Source organism: Barbatula barbatula (assembly GCF_947034865.1).
Source record: "Barbatula barbatula genome assembly, chromosome: 15".
Classification (NCBI taxonomy): domain Eukaryota; kingdom Metazoa; phylum Chordata; class Actinopteri; order Cypriniformes; family Nemacheilidae; genus Barbatula; species Barbatula barbatula.
The window spans coordinates 2,135,992-2,160,775 of record NC_136778.1 but is presented as its reverse complement, the minus strand read 5'-3'; the positions used below and the strand labels follow the sequence as shown (position 1 = coordinate 2,160,775).

General features: G+C 39.3%; 2 protein-coding genes across 2 annotated transcripts; both read left to right on the top strand.

The window, feature by feature from the left end:
• Nucleotides 1–1,716: 1,716 nt before the first annotated feature.
• On the top strand, nucleotides 1,717–12,740 carry adcy3b (adenylate cyclase 3b; the record flags this gene model as incomplete). The annotated part of the gene is made up of 20 exons (XM_079474538.1): nucleotides 1,717–2,331; nucleotides 4,226–4,375; nucleotides 6,375–6,508; nucleotides 6,750–6,861; nucleotides 7,373–7,500; nucleotides 7,613–7,771; nucleotides 7,857–8,028; nucleotides 8,114–8,185; nucleotides 8,260–8,360; nucleotides 8,474–8,635; nucleotides 8,717–8,804; nucleotides 10,634–10,750; nucleotides 10,835–11,106; nucleotides 11,220–11,301; nucleotides 11,384–11,542; nucleotides 11,617–11,763; nucleotides 11,840–11,956; nucleotides 12,038–12,164; nucleotides 12,264–12,388; nucleotides 12,567–12,740. The coding sequence occupies 20 exons, from the start codon at nucleotides 1,717–1,719 to the stop codon at nucleotides 12,738–12,740; spliced, it is 3,213 nt and encodes a 1,070-aa protein (XP_079330664.1).
• A 1,161-nt stretch (nucleotides 12,741–13,901) lies between these two features.
• On the top strand, nucleotides 13,902–24,631 carry wdr26b (WD repeat domain 26b). Its single transcript, XM_079474672.1, has 14 exons — nucleotides 13,902–14,503; nucleotides 15,643–15,742; nucleotides 18,451–18,507; nucleotides 19,105–19,241; nucleotides 19,397–19,494; nucleotides 19,582–19,738; nucleotides 20,027–20,165; nucleotides 20,247–20,387; nucleotides 20,554–20,673; nucleotides 20,755–20,900; nucleotides 20,993–21,071; nucleotides 21,264–21,393; nucleotides 21,834–22,028; nucleotides 22,126–24,631. The coding sequence occupies exons 1-14, from the start codon at nucleotides 14,259–14,261 to the stop codon at nucleotides 22,149–22,151; spliced, it is 1,770 nt and encodes a 589-aa protein (XP_079330798.1). The 5' UTR covers nucleotides 13,902–14,258; the 3' UTR covers nucleotides 22,152–24,631.
• Nucleotides 24,632–24,784: the final 153 nt, after the last annotated feature.

Sequence of the window (24,784 nt, the reverse complement as noted above, 5' to 3'; positions counted from 1 at the left end):
TAGCCCCATAAGTGCGAGCCTTCCCCCAGAGAGATCACACTGTAGCAACCTAGAAAAATGGGTTTGGTCACAGCAACATTGTCTTTGAGAGAGAGAGAGATTTGCTGAGGCTTAGTGTGCTGGCAGAGGTTTTCAGAGCTCCTTTAGAAACACATGGATTTTATTTACTCAAAACAATGGACTGTTTGAAGAAATGTGTAATTGATATTTTATTTTAGAATTCAGTTATTTAGTTTTTTCACTGTATTTTAAACACAATATTCCCTTTTTGGGGTAACCTAGTTTCCTTCTGATGCAGGTAAGATTTGATTCTGTTTTATTATTATAATAAGTATAATTCGTATTAACCTTGAAAGTGTAGCTCTTATAATGAATGGATTTGTGGTGCAACTCGTCATTTAGAGTCATTTAAACCGTTTTTAAGTCAATTTAAATGACTTTTAACTACATTTTCATAGACTTTAGTAAATCTGCAATAAATCAAAGAAATGGTAGATACGCGGAGATCACTGTTGCCATGGTTACAAGCAAACGCTCTTGCATCCAGAGCCATTGAGCGAGAGAGTCGCGTCAACTCCGTTGACTCCAATGGAAATAAAAAAGTTCATATTTAGTTTAAAACAACACAAAACTAATGTTTGTACATGTATTAGAAAAAGTAAAAAATGTAGTTTAATAAAATAACCCTGATTTTTTTAATTAGTTTATTGTCATGCTGTCAGTCTGTCATATTGCTGTTGACTGCATCTTGAGGTTTGCTTTTGTTGCAATTCAACACTGCAATGCATGCAGGATTTAAATGATTTATGATTTTATAAAAAACAGACATTCGTTACAGAAGATTAAAACAAAACAATTATTATTGTTGATTCTTGCCTTTTATGTAGTAGGCTAATTGTGTTTATTGATGTTTTACACATTAATAAAGCGGTTATGTTAACTTGGTATTTTTAAAAAAGAAAGAAAGAAGCATTTAAAGAGAAAACACAATATACTGGAACTATCTGAAGGCTCCGTGAATCACGTGACAAGTGACAAGTGACAAAAATTGATTATGTGGTGTATACTTTCTCCTTTGTTATGTTCCTGTTCTAAGCATCAATAAAAATAATAATAATAAAAAAAAAATATATATATAATAAAAAATAAATAAATAAATGTTTATTTTGTGGTCAATTAAAGGTTCATTTTGGCCAATGACCTGATTAGTGGACCATGACTTGAGATGGCACTTTCTTGAATTTAAATCAATTTCATCCCTTAAATCTAAACACGTAAAAATACGAACTTTTATTACTTTTCTAGCGTTTCAAATATATCATACGTGTAGGTATATTTCATTCTCAAGAAAAACAGTCGAGATTGCGTCATCAAAAATCTTTAACAAAACATAAATCATTATGTCACTATACAAATGTAATTATTTTTATAAAGATTTTTTTAAATACTAACCATTTTACGTAACTCAGCATATTTTAAGACCCCACGAAAGACTTTTGTTGTTGTTTTGTTATTGTTGTGTTTAAGGATGTGGAAGAGCAGCGCGAGATGTGTTTGTCATGGAAACGGAGCTCGAGATCATTACGGACTGACAGACTGAATCTCTCCGGTGTGAACGCAGACAACATTCAAACCCAGGCGGAATAAACTCGGAAGACCGTGACGGATTGTTCACACAAAGCAGCGTTACACATAAAACTTCACTAGAGCCTCGGTATGTCGGCGAACGGGATCCAGGACGGTCCGGTGACCGTATCGGACGCGCACGAGACGACGCGGCGGTCCGGTGCCTTCCTGTCACTCCCGCGCTTCATGCGTCTCACCTTCTCACCCGAGTCCCTCGAGAAAGTTTATCAGACGTACTTTTTGCGTCAGCGGGAGGAGACGTTACTGGTTCTGATCGTGTTCGCAGCTCTGTTTAACTCTTATGTGGTTGTCATGTGCGCTGTGGTTTACTCTCAGGATAAACTCGTCACTCTGGCCGTGGCCGCGGGTGGACTGGCATCGGACATTCTGCTCTATATTCTCTACCGGTTCCGTTTGCTGCCCGCGTCCGTGTCCCGGGGCATCGTGCCGTACGCTCTGTGGCTGTTCATCACGGTTCACGTTCTGTGTTACTACAGTTTGAATTTCGGCGGCGTGTATGCGGCAGGTGACTCGGTGGGATGGCAGACCTTCTTCATATTCTCATTCTTCCTCACGCTCCCGCTGCCGCTCGCACCTATCGCGCTCCTGAGCGCGCTCTCGTGCGCCGCGCACACTCTTCTGCTGGGATTCACCATAGCGGAAAGACTGAAAAACACAATGGATGTAACAATACTGATCAGACAGGTGGGACAAACTATGGAAGCCCGTTTCCGCCTGGGTTGGGAATATTTTTCGACTTACTATCTCAAAATAATGACTTAGTATCTCATAATAATGACTTAGTATCTCATAATAATGACTTAGTATCTCATAATAATGACTTAGTATCTCATAATAATGACTTAGTATCTCATAATAATGACTTAAGTAGTCTACGTCAAAATAAATGACTTAAGTATGTCAAAATAATGAGAAACTAAGTCGAAATTTCGACTTAGTAAGTCAAAATAATGACTTAGTATCTCATAATAATGACTTAGTATCTCATAATAATGACTTAGTTAGTCATAATAATGACTTAGTTAGTCATAATAATGACTTAGTATCTCATAATAATGACTTAGTATCTCATAATAATGACTTAAGTATCTCAAAAAAGTTTCTCATTATTATAAGATACTAAGTCATTATTATGAGATACTAAGTCATTATTTTGACTTACTAAGTCATTATTATGAGATACTAAGTCATTATTATGAGATACTAAGTCATTATTATGACTTACTAAGTCATTATTATGAGATACTAAGTCATTATTATGAGATACTAAGTCATTATTATGAGATACTAAGTCATTATTATGACTTACTAAGTCATTATTATGAGATACTAAGTCATTATATTGACTTACTAAGTCATTATTATGACTTACTAAGTCATTATTATGAGATACTAAGTCATTATTATGAGATACTAAGTCATTATATTGACTTACTAAGTCATTATTATGAGATACTAAGTCATTATTATGAGATACTAAGTCATTATTATGAGATACTAAGTCATTATTATGACTTACTAAGTCATTATTATGAGATACTAAGTCATTATATTGACTTACTAAGTCATTATTATGACTTACTAAGTCATTATTATGAGATACTAAGTCATTATTATGAGATACTAAGTCATTATTATGACTTACTAAGTCATTTTTATGAGATACTAAGTCATTATTATGACTTACTAAGTCATTATTATGAGATACTAATTCAAAAAATATTCCCAACCCTGGCGGAAACAGGCTTCCATAACAAACACACACACACAGTAAAAATTACATGTCATGCTTTCCTGTAGCTCAGAGCATTGCGTTAACAACGCAAGGTTGTTGGTTCGAACCCAGGGTAGGATAATGCAATTTGGACAAAAGCGTCTGCCAAATGCATAAATGTAAATGAAACAACATCAGTTCCAACTTTTTTAAATGTTGTGTCCCGTTTAAACTTTAAAACTAACGTAGCCTACAATACTTCAAACACGTAAATATAGGGAGTGATCGTGTGCTAAATGTTCAATAACTCGAATTATATTAAATCAAATGCAATCAATAAAAAGTTATTTTGTAGCAACCTTTTTATACATAAAACTTTGCACACTCAAACATGCACATGTTTTTTTAGAAATCAGATTTCAGTCTCATAAGGTTACTTTACTGTACATACTGTAAATTCCTCCTAGTGAGAAACTAACCTTAAATGATACTCGACACACAGAGTCACGTGACAAAAACATTCGGCTTGTTGCGGCGCCGCAAGAGCCGACAGGCGGATGAATGACATCAAAGTACCGCGAGAGCATTCGAAAAACCACACAAAGTTTGAGTTCGAATCGCTCTCTCGCGGTACTTTGATGTCATCTACTTGTCCGGCGCATCAAGACGAACTGGTCTCATGTCTACAAAAGCACTGATGTGATGTGACAAGAGATTTCCGTGTCAGGAAGAAAGCTTTTACACCATGAATATGGAGTTGCAACCACAATCACTTAGACGTTTTCCCTTCTATTCTCCATGTCATGTAGTATTGCTGTTTGTTCACGAAGCAGTAACATGAGTGTGTGTGTTTTTATTTTGCAGCTTGTGGCAAATCTGATGCTGTTTTCTGCTGCCATGCTGGTTGGTGTTATGGCCTTTTTTATGTCTGACCGCAGATACCGCATTGCATTTTTAGAGGCCAAACAATCTCTGGAAGTCAGTCTGACTCTGAAGGACCAAAGTCAACAACAGGTACACACCTCAGGCACATTCAGGTTATTTGTATTTTAAGCCTTTTTTGTAAGGCTTTATGTAAGCCATGTGTGTGCGTAATGAACAGTTCATGGAGATGCTCTAATTGGGCTCTGTGGTGGAGCTCCACCCTGGGGCCAAGGTGTTCTGTTACTGGCACATTTGAGCACAGCTAGAGATAAGAACACACTGTACACACTCTCTCTCTCTCTCTCTTGCTCTCATAGGTTGTGTTATGTTGTCACTATTCATTATTGCAGTAATGAAGGTAATCCCCAGGCTGTTGTTATATTGTGACAGCAGTGACACTAAAGACCCAAGAGTGTAAATTTGCCATCACACATTATTTAATGTTGGTCATACAGTATGTACCACCCCTAAGTTTAAGATCAGTCCAAAATCAAAAAGAACTTATCAGTGCAGGATTGCATCCTTATACCGCTAACTATACTTATAAATTAAATGAAACCTACGTCTTATATTTTAGTGGGGTTTCTAAAACTGCAGCTCATTGAAAAACTTGTTTCTTGTCACTCTGATTATGTAAGTTAACGTGTTTCATTCCACTTCATTCTAAGATATCTTTTTATAATTTTTATTGTTTCAAGAATACAAACACTGTTTGGAGAGTGCATATGCACCCTATTGGGTGACCCACGGGAACCGCTGAGCATGACGTAAGAGGAAACATGCGATGGAAAAAAACATCTAAAAACAACAGAGAATAGAAATAGTGAAGTGATCCTCTGTGGTCATTATTTACAAAAGGGCAGGGTCGCTGAGAAGAGACCTAGATGTGGAGAAAGCTGACTATTGATTTGTGAATATGAATTGATACTGTGAATTTGGACATCCAAGGCTTCAGATGGACAGCGCAATATATAGAATAAAAAAGAAATAGAAAACAGCACAATTGATATATGATATATGATATATTTCTTGCATGGTATGATAGAATATGTGTTGGTGTCATTGCATATTTTTTTATACTCTTCATAAGATATTTTTTATAGAAATGTTAAAAGCATTTTGGTTGTCACAACTCCAGGTGGTTTGACTACAGACACATAAGACTACAGGTACATATCCAATATTTTACATATTTAAAGTTGCATTTCTGGAGGGATTTTAATGTTATTTGAGTTTACAAATCGGGAATAAAATTTAAGAGTTTGGTTCCAAAATGAGATAACTCAGTTCAATATTTTTTCTAAAATCATGTTTTGATTGTGTTAATTCAATTGGCTCAAATGAAATCAAATCAATTGCAGTTTAATTGATATTAATTGGAATGGACAATAAAATACATGGTTTTTAAAAAAATATTTAACAGTTATCTCATTTTGGAGCCAAACTCTTAAGAAATTGGTTTCAAAATAAAATCATGTTTTTTATCGTGCATTCCAATTCATGTAAATTAAACCGCAGTTGGTTTGTTTTGATTTAAGCCATTATAACTTACTTAACACAATAAAACATGATTTATAATAATGAGTTTTAATAATGAGAAATCATTTTGGATCCAAACTCTTCACATGAGTCTCTATTTAAAAGCAATGGAATTCTACGTGGCTACCTGCAATTAATTGCTTTCTGCTTATGTGGTCACATGGTCTCCGGAGACCACCTCAATCCCAGAATGCCACATGAGCAGGAGTTTTGAGAGTTGAGTTCAGCCAACCAATCAGAGTGCAGATGACTGGTTTAGCTCACTATGGTAACAGCATCAAAAGACAATTGTGCTCTGCGATCAAGCTCTTGAAAGACCACATCACTGTTCTCTTTAAGAAATAAGGAAAGAACATCAAGAATGTTTCTGATGTCAGATATTCGTTTTTAACAAGATGAGCGGCACAGAATTGTATACATCACCATTCTTGTTTCTCATATCAATTGTCTGATCAGTGCCAAAGATTTTAAAAACGTATTAAAATGAAAAACATTTTCAACAAAAGCATGTGATGCACACAATCATAAGATCCTTAATGTGTTTGTGCAGGAAGACTTGCTGCTGTCAATATTGCCGAGGCACATAGCCGAGGAAATGCTTCAGGGCATGAAAACAGGAGCCAATAAAAAATCTGATGCCCAACAGTTTAACACCATGTACATGTACCGTCATGAGAATGTCAGGTAAAACACAGACACCATCATGAGTGTAACAAAGGGGGCTCAGTATTGAGTGCTATTAACAAAGTTGAAGATTTGTCACACCTGAATCTGTTTTTATGCATTATAAGTCGACGGGAATAGTCATTGAGTCCTTCTGTTTTCTCTTAAAAAAAAATATTTTCTGCACTTTGAATTTAGATGTTTAAGCACAAAGGATTGAAAACAGATTCGATCATACACCCCCTTTATCTTGTCTGTTCAGTATCCTCTTTGCAGATATAGTAGGTTTTACTCAGCTGTCGTCTGCCGTCACTCCCAAAGAACTCGTCAAACTACTAAATGAGCTCTTCGCTCGCTTCGACAAACTAGCAGAAGTGAGTGAAAATAAAGTAAATATTCAACATTTTAACACGAAGATGTCTTTATGTCTAAATATTTTAAATGAGTTATGTTGAGATAATTGTGCAAAAACTTACATTTTTCAGTACAAAACAAAGAAATTAAGAGCTCATAATGAATGGGAACTCCTTCAATTACCTTTAAAATCTCATCTCATTCTAGCAAATTCTAGGTGACTACACCGGAAATTCTAAAATATAGTTTAATTTATTATTAATATATTTATATCATTTAATTTTGTTGCAACATAACCCCTATAGTTGCATTTGAGCAACTTGCAATGACATATCTTAAAATATATTTTGCCAATATTTTGTCTCAAGATGCACACCAGTAATGTTTTTTCTAATGCATATTATTAAAGCGACTTTAATATCCTAATTTTACTAAGAAATAGTCCAGGCTTTAGCTAAGCCTTGTCTGTAAAACGGGGCCTAAGACTTTCATAAACGCATACATCTGTATGTCTGTGTGTGTTTTAAACAGCAACATCATCAGTTGAGGATTAAGATTCTGGGAGACTGCTATTATTGTATCTGTGGTTTGCCAGATTATAGAGAAGACCATGCAGCCTGCTCCATTATGATGGGTCTGTCCATGGTGGATGCCATCTCGTGAGTACACAGCACACATCCATTAGGAAGTGCTTATGACTGCAAAACCCAAAATTGAACTTAAATGATTCTAAACAGTCCAAATGGCTCGTGTCTGTCTTATGTGTTTTAGGTACGTACGTGAGAAAACTAAGACAGGGGTGGACATGCGTGTGGGCGTGCACACAGGAACCGTTCTGGGCGGAGTCATGGGACAGAAGCGCTGGCAGTTCGACGTCTGGTCCACTGATGTTACCGTGGCAAACAAGATGGAGTCAGGGGGCATCCCAGGGTGAGATAAACCAGACGTGCGATCATGACAGACTATTATACTGTATGTGCTGACATGTGTTTACAGGTGATGTGTGTGTTGACAGGCGTGTGCACATCTCTCAAAGCACAAAGGACTGTTTGCACGAGGGACTGTTTGAGTTGGAGCCTGGCGAAGGAGGAGACCGCTGCGATTATCTGATGGAGAAAGGCATTGATACGTACCTGGTGCTCGTGCACGAAGAAAAACATATATCAAACGGAGTGAGCAACGGTGCGGTGAGTATCATGAGATTCACTCTTACTGTCCTATTAGTGTTCTGCTGTTTAACTGTCTGTCTGTCGCTCCTGAAACTGTCTTCAGCTAATCAACACCACAGAAACTACCGGCAGCTACACATCATTAAAGAAAACACATGAAGACACAGAAACACAGGTAAGATGCTGTGAAACCGCTGTATCTGTTTGTCTGTGGTAAGTCTGATTATCTGTCTTTCTGTGGTGTGTCAGCAGCTTCCGCAGAGCAGCGAGACAGATATGGGGATGTCAGAGGAACAGGATCTCAGCCATCTTCTGAGTGAAGCTCTACTGGAGAGAGAAAGAGAAGAGATGTAATGACACACCAAAAGTTTCTTCTTAAGCTCATCATGATCTCCTCTTTGTTTGAGACTTGAGTCTTGATGCCTGTCTCATTTCATCATCTGTCTGTCTGTCTGTCTCTCAGTGTGGAGGAGAAGAGGACCGCTTTTATATCCCTGATGTTCGTGGACCCTGACCTGGAGTCCCGTTACTCGGCAGAGAAAGAGAGACGTACAGGGGTTGCGTTCAGCTGCAGTTGTGTCGTTCTGGTCTTCACTTCTGCAATGGAAATGCTCATCGACCCACAGTGAGTAAAGCTCATGATCACAAAGTGATGAATAAAATATTCAGATCGATCGATGTAAATTAATTTTGTCTTTTTTTAAAGGTTGATTGTGAATTACGTGACTCTTGCTGTGGGTGAGGGTTTACTTCTGATTCTGACTTTTTGCTCACTTGCTGCAATCTTTCCTCGAGTAAGTCCAATATCACAGCAACATGGCCGGTCATATATTTCCCACATACTTTTTTTACTTTTTTCTTTTATGTCAACATTATACTTAGATTTAAATAAATTATCTTTTTCTAAAATTAATTAATATGTAATGTGTGAAATATGCTCGAATTTGTCATGATTCTGCCTGCTCTTGTCTTGATTTTCTGTTCTAGGGGCAGAATCATGACAGACCCACGTGTTTTATGTGGAGAGAAACATATTATTGTCAATCAGGACATAATATGCGTTCTCTCCTGTCTCGTCATTTGGCCCCGCCCCTCTCGTTCCTAGTATAGCTTTCCTCCTGTGTCGCATTACCCACTCCTGCCCATCGTTATCTCCTTTGTTAGTCTCCCTATATAATACCCTCTTGTCCATTGTCTTGTGCTGGTTGATTGTACCTGTATACTTGTAATCCCTGTACATGGTCCCTGCTAGTGTGTGTAGTTCAAGTTCCTGGTTCCTGTATCGTGTATGTTTAGTTCAAGTTCCTTGTTTGTATTTCTAGTAGTTTGTTTTTCTAGTAGTTTGTTTTTGCCCCCCATGTGGGAAGTATTTGTTTTCAGTGTTGGATTTTAGTTTGTCAGTGTTTTCCCCCCATCGCGGGTGTTTGCTTTGTGTTTATTATTTATTAAAACCTGTTTAACCCCTTCATCCCCGTGTCTGCCTGCACTTGGGTTCTCTGTCACAGTTCATGACAGAATTGAATCAAGTCTTATGGGTGGTCCCCACCATAAGACTTTTCTTGGTGGGGGTGGGAGTTAGTCTTGCAATATACAAAATACACAATATAATTGATCATAATATGCATAACTATATAGTATTTATTAAAAACAGGCTTTCATAAAGGAACAGGCTTCTTTTACTCTATTTTGGATCAAATCAATGCAGGCTTAGTGAACAGAGATTTTTAGTGTTTCAGTGCAGTTTATAAGATATAAACGGAGAGAAAATTACCCCTCAAAAAAGTTTTCTTCCAGACTGCGATTAGAGGTTTATTATTCCCCATAATTTTGCTGAAGTTAGGTTCACCGTAGTGACGCCAATCAACCAGTCATGTCAACGATGTCCTTTAGACATGGGGCGGCGCGTATAAAATTTAAAGAGACAGGACAACTAGCCCATAGACAAACTTAACATAAATTATTGTAAACAATGAATTCACAAAATTGACCACATTCATTGCATGAATTTAATCACATTTGTCATTATCATTTTTCCAAAAAGAAACTTCTGAGGGAACCCCCAAGTCTATTTTTACTTATTATGGGGATCCCTAATGCCTTATGGGGGGTACTCGATCCCCCAGCCCCCCTTCAATTCGAGCACTGATAATAGATATATATTATTATAAATTATCATGTATATATGGCGAGCAGGGCGGGACGAGACCCGTGAACAGCGCGAGGCCGGTGACGCGAGTGATAATGAGCATGAGGGTGCTGCCGGCACTTTACATTCGTTTTGTTGTTTGTTTATGTTATAAAAAGTTGCTTTTGCCTCCGCCGTGAAAGGAAGATGGCAGGAACCAGCGAACATAAAAGCAACTTTTAATAACATAAACAAACAACAAAAGTAAAGTCCACACAAACACATTAAAACACAACATAAAGTCAGGCCTGGTCCTCTCTCGCCCTTTCCAGTTGTCGCTCCTCTCTAATGCCTCCGGAGCTCCTCCGTGAGATCGGTGCATGCGGCCCCGCGGCTCTCGTCCCGCCCTGTTCGCCACAGTATAAAAACAAATATTCTGTTGTTTGTTTCTTTTGATTTTGATTGGGGAGAGAGTGTAATAGTGTTTATGTGTCTCAGGTGTTCTCGCGGAGGCTTGTGTCTTTCTCAGAATGGATTGACCGAACACGCTGGGCTCGTAACACTTGGGCAATGGCAGCCATTTTTGTTCTCACCATGGCTGAGGTGGCCGATATGGTAAGAATCTTTTCTGAACTCCTCACCAGGGTTGCGTGACGTTACAGCTCTGTACATCGTTTTGATCAGATTTTTTGTTTTTAGCTCAGCTGCGTTCAGCCTCCTCTTCTGCTGTTGAACTCCAGCTCTGGTGTGACGCTTGAGTCTCTGGGTGATGGTGGGTGTGCAGAGAATCCCACACACTATGGCTACATATCCGTGCTGTCACTTATAGCATCCGTCATGCTTGTGCAGCTCAGCCATGTGGTCAAACTGGCGCTGATGATGTTGGTTACCATAGCAACAGGTGCCGTGAATATCCACAGCTGGATGTACATTTACGACATCTACGATTTCATTCGCTACCTGGAGTACAGGTGAGTCGTGTACTATGACAGATTTATGAAAACAAAAATTCAATAATATTTGGAGTTTATTGTAACATATTTGTTTATTTGACAGGTTAATATTAGTGTTTTGTCTGTTTCAGGTATACAGTAGTTCCCACCCGATATCTGTTGACTGTGATGATTATTGTGATGATGATCAGTCTATACTACTTTGCACGCCATGTACGTCAAACAGAAATTGTTAAACATGCCTGTGTTGATTAAACACTGCTGATCGTGTATTTTGTTGCCGTCTATCTCTCAGGTGGAAAGGCAGTCTCGTAAGCTGTTTCTATGGAAGATCGCAGTGCACGATCAGAAGGAGAAGGTATATGAAATGAGAACATACAACGAGGCATTGGTCACCAACATGCTTCCAGAACACGTGGCCAAACACTTTCTGGGCTCCAAAAAACGAGATGAGGTTAAAAAATTATGCTCTTAAATTATTTTAGTGCTGAATGAATGTTTGAAGTGATTTGTATGTGTGTATTACAGGAACTGTACAGTCAGTCATATGATGAGGTTGGCGTCATGTTCGCTTCTATTCCAAACTTCTCAGACTTTTACACGGAGGAGAGTATAAACAACGGAGGATTAGAATGTCTGAGAATCCTTAATGAGATCATCTCTGATTTTGACAGTGTGAGTTCCTGTAGTTCCTATCTCCATTTTCTCTTACATTAGTCCTTTATAAATGAACCTTGTTTACTTTGAGTAGCTGTTGGATCGAAATGAGTTTCGCTACATAACAAAGATCAAGACCATCGGTAGCACGTACATGGCAGCGTCCGGTGTGACGCCGGAGAGCAACACCAACGGATACGAGACACGCAAGGTCAGATACACAAGCACATCAAGCAAGAGTGTGTGATAGTTAAAATGATGTCATCACACTATGTGTGTGTGTGTTATACAGTTGGAGGATCAGTCTATCTTGGACCGATGGCAACACTTTGCTGATCTGGCAGACTTTGCATTGGCTATGAAAGTCACACTGAACAACCTGAACAAACAGTCATTCAATAGCTTCATGCTGCGCATAGGTCAGTAAACACCAGACTGATTTACTGATCAATCCTACATTTGATTCATATTTATGAGAGTTTCACTGTGTTGTTTGCATGCTTGTGTATGATTGCCAGGTCTGAATAAGGGAGGTGTGTTAGCTGGAGTGATCGGAGCTCGCAAGCCTCATTTTGATATCTGGGGAAACACTGTGAATGTTGCCAGTCGTATGGAGTCGACGGGGGTTATGGGTAACATACAGGTGACATTAGAATTACATTTCTTTTATGATTTGACACAGGTTTTAGGAAATTTAATGGCCAAATAAAATAGTTCAAATAAAGCACAAATTTAATTATATATTGTCATCAAAATTTGGTAAATATGTTTTATACATCACCCTGCCTTACTACATATATTATGGTGTTGGTGTTCCTCAGGTGGTGGAGGACTGCTATAACATCCTGAAGGAATATGGCTTCCGTTTTGTTAGACGAGGACCCATTTATGTTAAAGGAAAAGGAGAACTGCTCACATATTTCATGAAGGGCAAAGACAAACCTGTCACAAAAACAGCCTTGGTTTCTCTGCCGCATCAGATACTACAATCCTGAGAGGACACAAGAAGACATTTCGTTTTAGGATTTTCCACAAAAAGCATGACCATGATTTTATGGATAAAGACAACAGAAAGAGCAAAGGAAACTATTGGAAAGAAAGAGGGGAATCTTCCCAAATGTGCACTGCAGTGCAAAATGCAGAACATGTACTACCTACTACGCAATTACACGTTGAAAGCAAATTCAGAAGCACCTGCAACTTAACGATCACAACAAAATTGAATAAACCATGTCTGGTGTGTTTTCCACACGAAAAATGTCTAGGTAGGAATGATCATATATTTTTCCCAATAAAAACATGAAATTGTGTGCTTGATATGGATATTCTGAAGCTATCGCATTTAAATGTTTTTCTAAAATGTAGTGTGTGCTCACAATGTGCGCACAAACACTTGGCTATGAATTGTAAATTTTAACAATTAAACATTTTGAAACTGGTTATATCAAGAGATATAACAGCATTTACAAATGAAATGGCATGTGTTAGAAGTGAAGGTCATAAAAATGGATGGAGAAAATTACAATGTAATGATTTCACGTAAATGCACAACACCCTGTACCAGCAAATTGTACAATGTTTTGTCAATTGTCACAAAATGTTCTCTTTTGCGAGCAGATTTGATTTGACATTTTTATTTAAAATATAGCTATGACAAAAAACAAGCACTTAGACAATATTATACTGACATCAGGGTCCTTTTTTCATCACACCTGGCTGTTTGCTATTTTATCAATTTACATTCCAATGAGTTGTGACATTCAGTTTGTCACGTGTACTCAAACTTATGATTATGAACCGAGGTCTGTTTTAGATTCATTATGTTCATTTAGCAGCTTGTTTTGCCATATGCAGTGTTTTATTGAATAAAAAAAAATATATATATATATAACTATCAGAGTATAAATGACTTCTAACAAGGCACATTAAACTCTTAAAAAGATGTGAGATTTTAAGATTGTAAGTCACCAAGAGATTCAGTTTTGAGTTAAAGCTTTTAGACAACAAATATACTTATTCTGCACATTCTGAAGATTGAAAAACACGGACAAGCTAAGTGACAGACAGAGAAATAACGAATAATAATGATTTAAATAATTATATTAATTATAAAATAATTGATTCTCGATTTTGCGCCCCCTGTCGGAACGAGCGACACCCGGAAGTGAGGCACGGGGATTGTCCGGTGACGTCAAGGCGTCTGGACGCCATTCGAGTTGCAGCTGTTTGAAGAGCAACAACAACAACACGAACGAACGCTCGCACGGAACTCGCTCTGGACCGCGGGAGCCCGACGCCTCTTTCCCTCCCCCGGGCTTCACCGGCTTCTAACCACGGCCGCTCTCGGTGAGGAAACTCTGGCCTCCGCTTCCTCCTCCTCCGACTCGGACACCGGCGGAGCGTCGCCGCCCCCGCGGAAGAAGCACCGAGCCTCGGCGGCGGAGGGAGCAGGAGAGCCCGAGGCTTCAGCGGGCCTTCCGTCAGCGACCCACCTCAGCCGAACCGGCAACAACATGCAGTCAAACGGTACAGGACAGGAACAGAACCACTCGACCAACTCCCAGAACGGGGAGTCTTCCACCGCCGGACATGCCAACGGCCTCCAGAGCAATTTGAACGCCAGCGGGGCGCAGAGTGGAGCGGGTTCGGGGGCCTCCGGGGCGACTTCGGGTTCCTTGAAGAAGAAAAAGCGCCTGTCTCAGGCGGAGGAGGATGTGATTCGACTTATCGGACAGCATCTACACGGGTTAGGCTTAAAGTAAGTGTTACAACGACGAGGAATAAAACTGCACCGGGCAAATGCCTCGTTGACAGGAATGACGAACGCCCCGTTATAACCGATTTGAGCTGTCAACGACGTCAAATCCACTTTAACTCTCATAATCTACATCGTTGCGATGTACACGCAAAGCATTTGATTAAAGAATATCAAACTTGTGTTAAACTGACACACACAAAACAAGTTGCTTTGAGATGACAGCTGTGCGTGCGTGTTGTCAAATAGAAACCGGGCCCGAAATACGTGCTCTTTTAAATAATGCAAGTTAGATTGCATTTGTCACCACACGTGTATTTCTTTCTGAAACAACGATGTTTTTGCTCATTTTTTTATGCGCGTGATCGTCGCTGATAATGATGAGATTGTGTGTTTGTGCTTTAATGGCGGCTGTGGAATGTGTGTGTGTGTGTGCAGCAGCTGGTTTACATTAGAATCTGAGCTCGGATCTAAATTTAGTGAAGATCTGCTAAAGCCATCAGTTGACAGTCAGATCGACCGAAAACGTGAATCCTAACGAATCACGACGCGGATCGAAATCCGCATCGCAGTCCGGCTCAACGTGACAAAGAACTAAAACGCAAGATCAACATTGAGAAAACTGAAAACATTCATCCCCTCCCCCTCGCGCACTCTGTCTCTTTTGTAATCATAGAATGACGTCATTCTGTTGAGACCCTGCATTCGGGAACGGGCACATATGTTCAGAACACCCTCACCTGTCCAAAGCATTACGATTTACACGATCGCGAATCTTATTGACATCCGGAAACAAAAATGGACGTTTTCACCATTTCCTTAAATATGTGCGACTTTCTTCTGCAGAACACAAAAGAGATTTTGTGGACAAACAACATTGATCACGGAGACATTTGTCAAAACATCTTGTGTGTTTTACTGAAGGAGTCAAATACAAGCTTCGAAGCACACGAGGGTGAATGAATGATGACACATGTTTGACTTTTATCCCCTCGCAGCTTTCTGATCATGAGCTCTTTTCTGTTCCCGAGGACCCACCAGCTGATTTGATGTAAACATGTCACGACTCGCAGCATGCTGGAAATCTGCAGCGTTGTTTATTTGTCACTCTAATGTCATCATTTCTCTTTGTGTCTGTCTAGTCAGACGGTGGACTTGTTAATGCAGGAATCGGGCTGTAGACTGGAGCATTCGTCCGCCACGAAATTCCGCAACCACGTTATGGAAGGAGAATGGGACAAGGTACGTCCACCTGTCTCGTGTCATGAGAGTTCGGGGTTAGGAGAGAGACGGGTCAGACATTAAGGGGCGCTTTGTCCAGACAGGGATTATCTTAAACCAAGACTAGGCCTTAGATAAATTAGGATATTATAGTCTCTGTTATAAACAAAAAACATGTTAAACTCTGATTATCCAGTCCGATGGGAAGAATAAAGTTCAAAGGTTATTTAATATGGTCATGTATTCATGTGGGGTCAGTGACACATTTCAAAAGTCTCAAAATATGAATTTTCTGTAATCATTTACTCACTTTCCTGTAAACCTTTATGACTTTCTTCCTTTTGTGAAATTAACGACTTTGAGCTGCTTTTGCCAATATTTGCCTACTGCTCAGAATCTGCATGGTGCCATGTCTAATATCTATAATGCATGTTGTTTTGTACTGTATATTACTATTGGCATGTATGAATTGAATTATGTATTATTATGTGACATATTTTGCTTTCTACTTTATACACATTCTTTGTGGTGTTTGTCTCGCTCACCATTACATTCTTGTTTTTGATGAGGAGTCATTATTGAGATTTACATTTAGGCATTTGGCAGACGCTTCGATCCAAAGCGACTTACATTGCATTATCCTACACATTTGTTTCTAAGTATGTGCAATCCCCTGAGATCGAACCCACGACCTTGGTGTTGTTAACACTGAACTAGAGGAGAGCTAGATTTGAGACTGGATTGAATATTTCAGGTCCACTTGTGAATGGAGACTGCTGCGGTTGAAAATAGGACCAAAGCTCATCACAAAAGCTCTTTTGAAAATGTTGTTGCTGGGCTTTTCCATACAGTGCAGTCAGACATTGAGCAGGGCCTGTCAAACTACAGGTTTGCTTAAATACAAAGTAAAGCACGGGTAAAGAATGATAAATGTATGACTTTTGTACTGTATTCAAAGTTTTGAATTGTGTAAAGCTTCATGTATGACTTTCTGCAAGTAGAATGTGCTACTGTTACAGTGTGTTTTGAAGCTTGGCAGTACTTGGTCGCTGTATGCTTTTGTTGTTAACATTTTCTCATTTTGTGTTCGAGGGGAGAAAGTTGTATGGGTTTAGAACACAAGGGTGAATAAGCAATGGTCTTTTTTTGGGCAGTGAAATCATTCTTGAAAACTGATTTCTGCTCTGGTTCAGCACGTAGAGAGAAGTAATGGGTTCTACGTTGCTATAGAAGTTTGGCTCAGAATTGTTTCAGGATGTCGTGTGCAGAAATAAATTCTCTAACCACAAGTGAGATTTTCCTGTGAAGCCCTGTTTTTGCAGCAGCATTTCGAACAGTTTCAGATTCTCCTCTTTACTGCACAATCACCATTAAAAGAGAAAGGCGGTTGATAGATGTGTTTTTAATGCCGTTCAAATAGGATGGACAAACAATTCAATTATTTTGTACGTTGCACAGAGAGGAATAGATTTATTTGACCACGTTCTGCCTCAAAGACATCAACCAGAAACAGTCAGAGTTTAACACTGTAAGTAGCAGATATTTTGGGATGAATTGATTTAGTGAGACTGATCTCATTCCTAGGGTGGTTAGTAAAGCAGGTTGTCAAACCAAAGGTCTGGACCTTCAGTAGTTGGTGATTAAGGGTCTGTTCTAAGTAAGTGTTTGGATCACTGAATATTTTTTGGCTAGTTTTATAAAACATCTGAAGGTAAACTCCTTGGTAGGTCAACCACAGGTCTGGTTTATCATAATAAAGGTCCAATGTATAATTTTTGGAGGATCTATTGACAGAAATGCAATATAATATACATAGCTATGTGTTCAGAGGTGTATAAAGCCCTTTTATAAAGAAGCGTTATTTTTCAGTACCTTAGAATGAGCTATATCTGTATGCACTGCGGGTCCCCATACATGAAATTCTCCTTGTTGTTTCTACTGTAGCCCTAAACGGACAAACTGCTCTACAGAGCGTGTTTCATAAATACGTTATCTCCTTCGGCAAGAAGTGAAAACGTGACGACTTATTAGTCCTGTGCCAGGCACTGTGGTGCTTGGAAAGGGAGGGGTGAGTTGGGAGTGAGCCGTTGGTTGCAATCCACAAACTCACCACTAGATGCCGCTAAATTTCATACACTGGAGCTTTAACATTGAACAACACTTTGCAATCGTTTTTTTTATCAATTTAATGAGCGGTTTCTGAAACGAGGCTTAAGACTAGTCCCAGACTAATATGAAAGTCTGAGCTGTCTTAACAGAAAATAAATTGCCCTGACATACTTAAAATATGTCATTGCTACTGTTTTGTCTCAAGATGCACACCAGTAATGTTTTTATCAATGGCATTTTAATAAAAGCCAATTAAATATGCTAATTACATTAAGGTTTAGTCCTGGCTTAAGCTAAGCCTTGTCTTTGAAACCGGGCATAAACATAACAGAACTATTCAAAGTTCTGTTTAAACTTTCATTTTGATATCTTTCTTTAAAGAAAACGCATTGTTGTTTAATGTTTTTTATTACAGATGGCATATAGGTCAACGTTTTTTAATTAAAGCGAAGTCACCATGGCCATCTTTGAAATTAAACCTATAAAACAATTAAGTTCTATTAGTTTAACACTTTTATTCTTTTTAGATTGAGCTTTATGTCAAATGGTTATAGATGTACTGTAGGACTTTTGCGGTGCTAAATGCTGAAGTGTCAAATTTTTTTCTTTGTGCGCCGCAGGCTGAAAATGACCTCAACGAGCTGAAAGCACTGATGCATTCACCCAACGCTATTGTGGTAAGACCGCTGGATCCCGCTCCACGTGAAACCTTTAGAGATCATTCTAAAGATTACTGTTCAGATTTGAGATTGCAGTGAAGAACCAAACTCTATTCCCTTTAACCAAAATAATAAGTGTAAAAAAGGATTCAGTTCTTTTTACTTTTACTCCGTCTCTGGTCCTTTGGTCCAGTTTTGTTGAGCCTGGTTCTTAGTCTATTTTCCATTCTTTCTGGAACCAAAAGCATTGTTTTGATATATGCAATATAATAAATATACAATATATTGTTTAAACCTTTCCTGTATTTTAAACAATAGTTTTGTTTAAATATGCATCTTGTTTTGTCATCAAATGTGCTGCATACGTCAAAATGAATACATTATATCATTGACCAAATTCAAAGAATGTTTCGCTTTAAATATGATTGTTAACATATAAGCTCTCTTATGAAGTGTTCAACTTAAATTCTGCCTATGTATCAAGTCTCTTAAGTAATATAAACAATATAATCTTTCATTTATTATTAATTTGTTGATTTATTTAGCACTAAACATTTGCAGTGACGTCTGAGGTTGTAATTATCTGCAAACTCCAAAAATTCTTTGTCTTTCCAGCGGATGAAGTTTCTGCTGCTACAGCAGAAGTATCTGGAGTATTTGGAGGATGGGAAGGTTCTAGAAGCCCTGCAGGTGTTGAGAGGGGAACTGACACCGCTCAAATACAACACGGACCGCATCCATGTGCTCAGCGGGTACCAAACACAAGCATGCACATGATCATTCTCACTGATAGAGCTGTACATTTTTCACTAGAATTGAATTCATAAAAATCATGACAGTTGTCGCCATAGTGTCTTAATTGTGTAAAGTATTTGCGTTCTGTGTTGACGTTTGGAAATTTTTTAAGGTATCTGATGTGCAGTCATGCTGAGGATCTCAAGGCAAAGGCTGAGTGGGAGGGGAAAGGGGCGGTGTCACGATGTAGATTACTGGACAAATTACAGAGTGAGTAAATGCTTAACGTTGACATACCATAGAGCTTTGTCGTTGTATATGTATAATGTGTCATGTTTTATGTTTGTGTGTGTGTAGCGTACCTGCCACCCTCTGTGATGCTGCCACCTCGGCGACTGCAGACGCTGCTCAGACAAGCGGTAGAAATGCAGAGGGATCACTGCCTTTATCACAACACCAAACTGGACTCCAGTCTGGACTCGGTTTCTTTACTGCTGGATCACGTATGCAGCAGGTACGTTTGTTTATACGTTATAACACAGGGGTCCTGACATTTCTCATGTGCCGTGCTATTTGTGTCACTTTGTGTTAAATAAATGTTGTGCTTATGCAACTCTGGATTTCCCAGCATGCACCACAGCAAAACTCATTTTCACACAAATAATCATCATAATTTCATGTATGGTCTCTCTCCGTATCTTGTCATTATTAATAATCTCATTATCAAAATCATATATGTGTTATTCTGAAAAGCAAATTCAGAATAATACACACAGTCTTCTCCGTGTTTGTGTGTCTGCAGGAAACAGTTTCCTTGTCACACACAACAGATCCTTACAGAACATTGCAACGAGGTCTGGTTCTGCAAGTTCTCCAACGATGGAACTAAACTCTCCACTGGATCCAAGGACACCACTGTGATCATCTGGCAGGTGGAGCCGGTGAGTGACAAATTCCCTCTTACTCAGATACACTCACAGACCTCTGGGATTTTATGTAATGTAAATATTCTCTTGTTACAGGAAACTCATCAGCTGAAGCTCTTACGGACGCTGGAGGGTCATGCGTATGGCGTGTCATATCTGGCGTGGAGTCCTGATGATGTTTATCTGATCGCCTGCGGTCCAGACGACTGCTCAGAGCTCTGGCTGTGGAACGTTCAGGTGAGCTCAGCTTAGCATTTTCTCAGTTTTTCTTTACCACAATGTTCTGATTTAAAGGTAGTCATATGTAGTCTATGATTGCTGTACTAATTACTAAGAACTCCAGATACTTTTGCATTAGTGTATGTGAATATTGACTTGCTGTTGCCGTCCTCCTGGTGGTCAGACAGGAGAACTGCGGACAAAGATGAGTCAGTCTCACGAGGACAGCCTGACCAGTGTCGCATGGAACCCTGACGGCAAACGCTTCGTCACCGGAGGTCAAAGAGGACAGTTTTACCAATGTGTAAGTTCACATGTACATCGTACTTAACGTGGTTTGACCTTCACAACTGCTGGTTCTGATTGGTTGTTTGGGTACGGACAGGACCTTGATGGAAACCTGCTGGAGTCATGGGAAGGTGTGCGTGTGCAGTGCCTCTGGTGTATGAATGACGGTCGGACCGTTCTCGCCTCCGACACGCATCAGCGGATCCGAGGTTACAGCTTTGAGGACCTAACAGATAGAAACATGTATGCAGCGGTTTGCCTTTATCGGACGCTTCTGATTTCAAGTACTGAAATGTTTCTAAAGGACCAAATATCTCTCTCTGTTTCTACATTAGCGTTCAGGAAGATCATCCAATTATGTCTTTCACTGTTTCCAAGAACGGAAGATTAGCTTTGTTAAATGTAGCAACTCAGGTGAGAATATTCATCCTTTCCATCTCTTAACCCGGTGAAAACTGTCCAGTTATTTCTTGATCATACTTCAAACCAAAATCTAAAGATATCAAGAGTCATGTTTTTGGACCTGTGATAATTTTAACATGTGAATGGTTAGGACACGAAGTATGAACCTCATGTCACGTGTCTGTGTGTGTTTGTGTCTTTCAGGGCATTCATCTCTGGGACCTGCAGGATCGAGTATTGGTCAGAAAGTATCAGGGTGTGACACAAGGTTTCTACACCATTCATTCCTGCTTCGGGGGACACAATGAGGATTTCATCGCTAGTGGCAGCGAAGGTACTGCACAATTTTCAGATGTTCATGCACTGCGCCGGTTCATTTTTAAGGTTATGTAATTATTTAAATGGATACTTTACTCAAATATAAAAACTCTTGTCATTTATTCACTCTCATGTCATTAAAAACCTGTGTGTGACTCTTTCGTCTGTGGAACACAAAAGAAGATATTTCGACAAATGTCTCTGTGGTTTTGTTACCATACAATGGAAGTTAATAGAGGGCAATGTTGTTTGGGGTCCAGCGTTCGTCAAAAAATAATCTTTTGTGTTCTGCAGAGGAAAGCAAGTCACACGGGTTAAGGGTGACATAAGGGTGAACAAAATGGTGACAGAATTTGTTATTTTTAGCCGAATGTTATCTGCACTTATTCTCGTCTGACAGTTTTATTAGATTTAAATATTTTTATGATTACATCATCATCTCTCTCTCTTTTTCAGATCATAAGGTTTATATTTGGCACAAACGCAGCGAACTGCCAATTGTGGAGTTGACAGGACACACACGCACAGTGAACTGCGTCAGCTGGAACCCGTGTATTCCCAGTCTTATGGCCAGCGCTTCTGACGATGGCACAGTCCGGATATGGGGTCCCGCGCCATACCTGGACACACAAGAGCTGGGCGGTCTCAATGGTATGCGCATGCTGTCCAATCACAGCACATGAAAGAAGTGACATTGTCCCTGGTGTTGTGTTTGTGACAAAACAAATTTTTTCCCCTGATTTTTCAGAGACTGGCAGCAGTATGGACAGTTGATAGCAGCCGCGGAACAGACCACACCTTGTTATATCTACAAGAGAAAAACGTGATTACAGCATTGCCCTCCTCCATAACTACACAAATGCAGACATGAAAGAGATTTGGAGCCTCGGTTTCAGGAGTTTAGAGGCAGCAGAGACCTGATCTGTCTCCATAGCAACCCGATGGATCGGATCTCTTTCCCTTTACGGGATTCCCATGTTCCCATATTACCTTCCATTAGGCATGAAGACGAGACCCCCAAATTATGGGCCGCGGCGCCAATCAGTGATATCTCTGGGGGGGATGTTTAAGGGGTTGGAACCAGGGTTCGGCCGGGTGTATAAACTCACATTAAATGTTCTTCTCGCTCAATCCTCTAATGTCAGAGGACAAACACTTTTTTAATGAAATACTTAGTCCTAGCAATTCTTTCTTTCGTTCCTTTAACAGTTCATCAGTTTGGGCTTTTGGTGTTGATGATGGAGTGCTGTAGTTTGTTTTTTATCTCTTAAGAACACAAATGTGTTAGTTTCAGCTCCCAACCCGTGACCGAACTCCTGCACCCACACCACATCAGAAGGGGTCAAAGGTTGCAGTGTGGGCTGTTCTGATCTCTGAGAGTTTGACTGAATTCTGCTTCGGCCTCCCTACTGTAGCACAACCGTGTGTGTATGCGTGCGTGTGTATATGTGCCTGAAATGAATCTATGACTGATTGTATGTGTCTGTGCTAACATCTGCACATGCGTGTGTGTTCATATGTGCGTTCATATGTGCCTGAATCTATTGTGTGTGTGTGTGTGTGTGCGCGTGCGTGCGTGCGTGTGCTTGCATCTGCACTGTTTCATACCAGCGAGAGTTTGTCCCTTGTTTAGCTGTATAAATAATTTTAACAGGATCTGATTGAAGCCCCAGAGACCTTTCATCTGTGGAACAAAAAACTTGAGAACCATTTTGTATTTTTTTTTAAGAAAGTTATTAGCGAAGTTCCTTTTTTCACCACTTACCTTAGAGGTGTCGTTCAGGAGAGAGACTGTTGTAAGTACAAAAAGAAAAAAAATCACAAAAGTGACTGATGTCGAAACGCACGGTCTGATCTTCACTGTATGCGCAAATGCACAAATATGGAAACAGAGCTGAGTTTAACGCAGAACATGCGTGAAACCGGCCGAATGCAACAGCTTTAAAAGATACTGTGACAGTTAAACTGTCATTCAGATATTCGGCTTGAGGAGTTTGTGGTCTGTAAATGATGACCTATGCAGCGACATTGAGCTGAGAGCCCCGATGTAAAATATTTCTCGTAACAGCCATACCAGCATTAAAACAAACCATCTGCACTACATATCCACATAGATTTCACGCACATGGAAGCTCTGCCTGTACGGTAGTTCAGTTATATCATCGGTTTACTGATCTGAGCTGTTTTACACCAAATATGAAGCTTTTGATTCCCCCGTTTTGGTGAGAAAAAACATTTGCTAAGAATGGACTGATCTTAAATGTTTGAAAAGAATACTTTTCTGCCTGTTTTTATGGAAGTTTTTGTTACTTTTTTTGTTTTGTTTTTTGTTTACAATATTTTTTGGTTTACCTTATCTCTGTATCATTATATTAAACTATAACCAGACAAATTGCCTCCTTTTTGAATCTTTTGTTAAGCGTTATTGGCATGCTTTCCCTTTTTAACAATACATTTATTGCATTAATCATAATTTTGTTGCCATCCACATATGCATTTCTCCGTCATTGTGTTGCTCAAATGCCTCCGTGTTCACATGTAGATGAATTTTAATAATCTGAAGAGTGGAAATTTCAGTCTAATCTAGACGCCTGTTTAAAATGCTCAAAACCATGTTTCCCATGAACACTTTAAGAAATGTTTTAATCTGAGGGGTTCAACGTGGCCAAAATCCTAAATTCGAATAGTTAAGTCCTTTGTGAAATTCTTTATTAAAACAACAATTTGAGAATTTTTAAAAGCTTGTTTCATAGGTTTTGTACCCGGAAGGGTCTTTAAAATGGTCATCAATTCTTGTAAAGCTTCCAATAGTTTTGCACATATTTGCTTTATGAATTTTGCCTATTTACCCAAGTACTGTATCGTGCCATACGCAAAAAAATTACAATTGGCCGCTGCTGAAACCAGACTAAAACTGGTGCACTGTGATTTTGTCAGTGAGTTTGTCCATTGTTTTGGCTGGTCCTCGTTTTTGTAAAAGATACAAAAACAAGTCTGATCAATACAGCAGTGAAGACACTATTGACAGCTTTTTGAACCATGTGCAAGAAATTCTGTTTTGTTTTTTAGCAGGGGTCCTGCTCTCACGTGTTCTGCTATAGTGAGAGGTGACTTTCTCATCATGATGACAACTCCTCTATCCAGAGGTTCCTTTTGCATTATATGTGTTATTTTCAAAAGTGATTGTACTGTTTTGTATTGTTGTGTAGGATATGTTATGTATGCATATTTTCAATAAAGCATTCAGGGTTTTCAAAGAGAGCAAAGTCCTCAACATGTGCCCTAGGTTCAAATTCATGGGGCCACGAGGTCACTGTGTTTCTAGTTACAAATCAATTTCCATCTTAAAACGAATAACGCAACAGGAAACATTGTGTCAACAAGGTCATTGTTAAAAGAAATATAGC

Bases quoted from the DNA above. Each gene is read 5' to 3' on its own strand.
- wdr26b (XM_079474672.1), top strand. From the start codon at position 14,259: ATGCAGTCAAACGGTACAGGACAGGAACAGAACCACTCGACCAACTCC. The intron at 19,242-19,396 runs GTACCAAACACA...AAATTTTTTAAG, and splicing joins CGCATCCATGTGCTCAGCGG to GTATCTGATGTGCAGTCATG. The intron at 20,388-20,553 runs GTGAGCTCAGCT...CCTGGTGGTCAG, and splicing joins TCTGGCTGTGGAACGTTCAG to ACAGGAGAACTGCGGACAAA.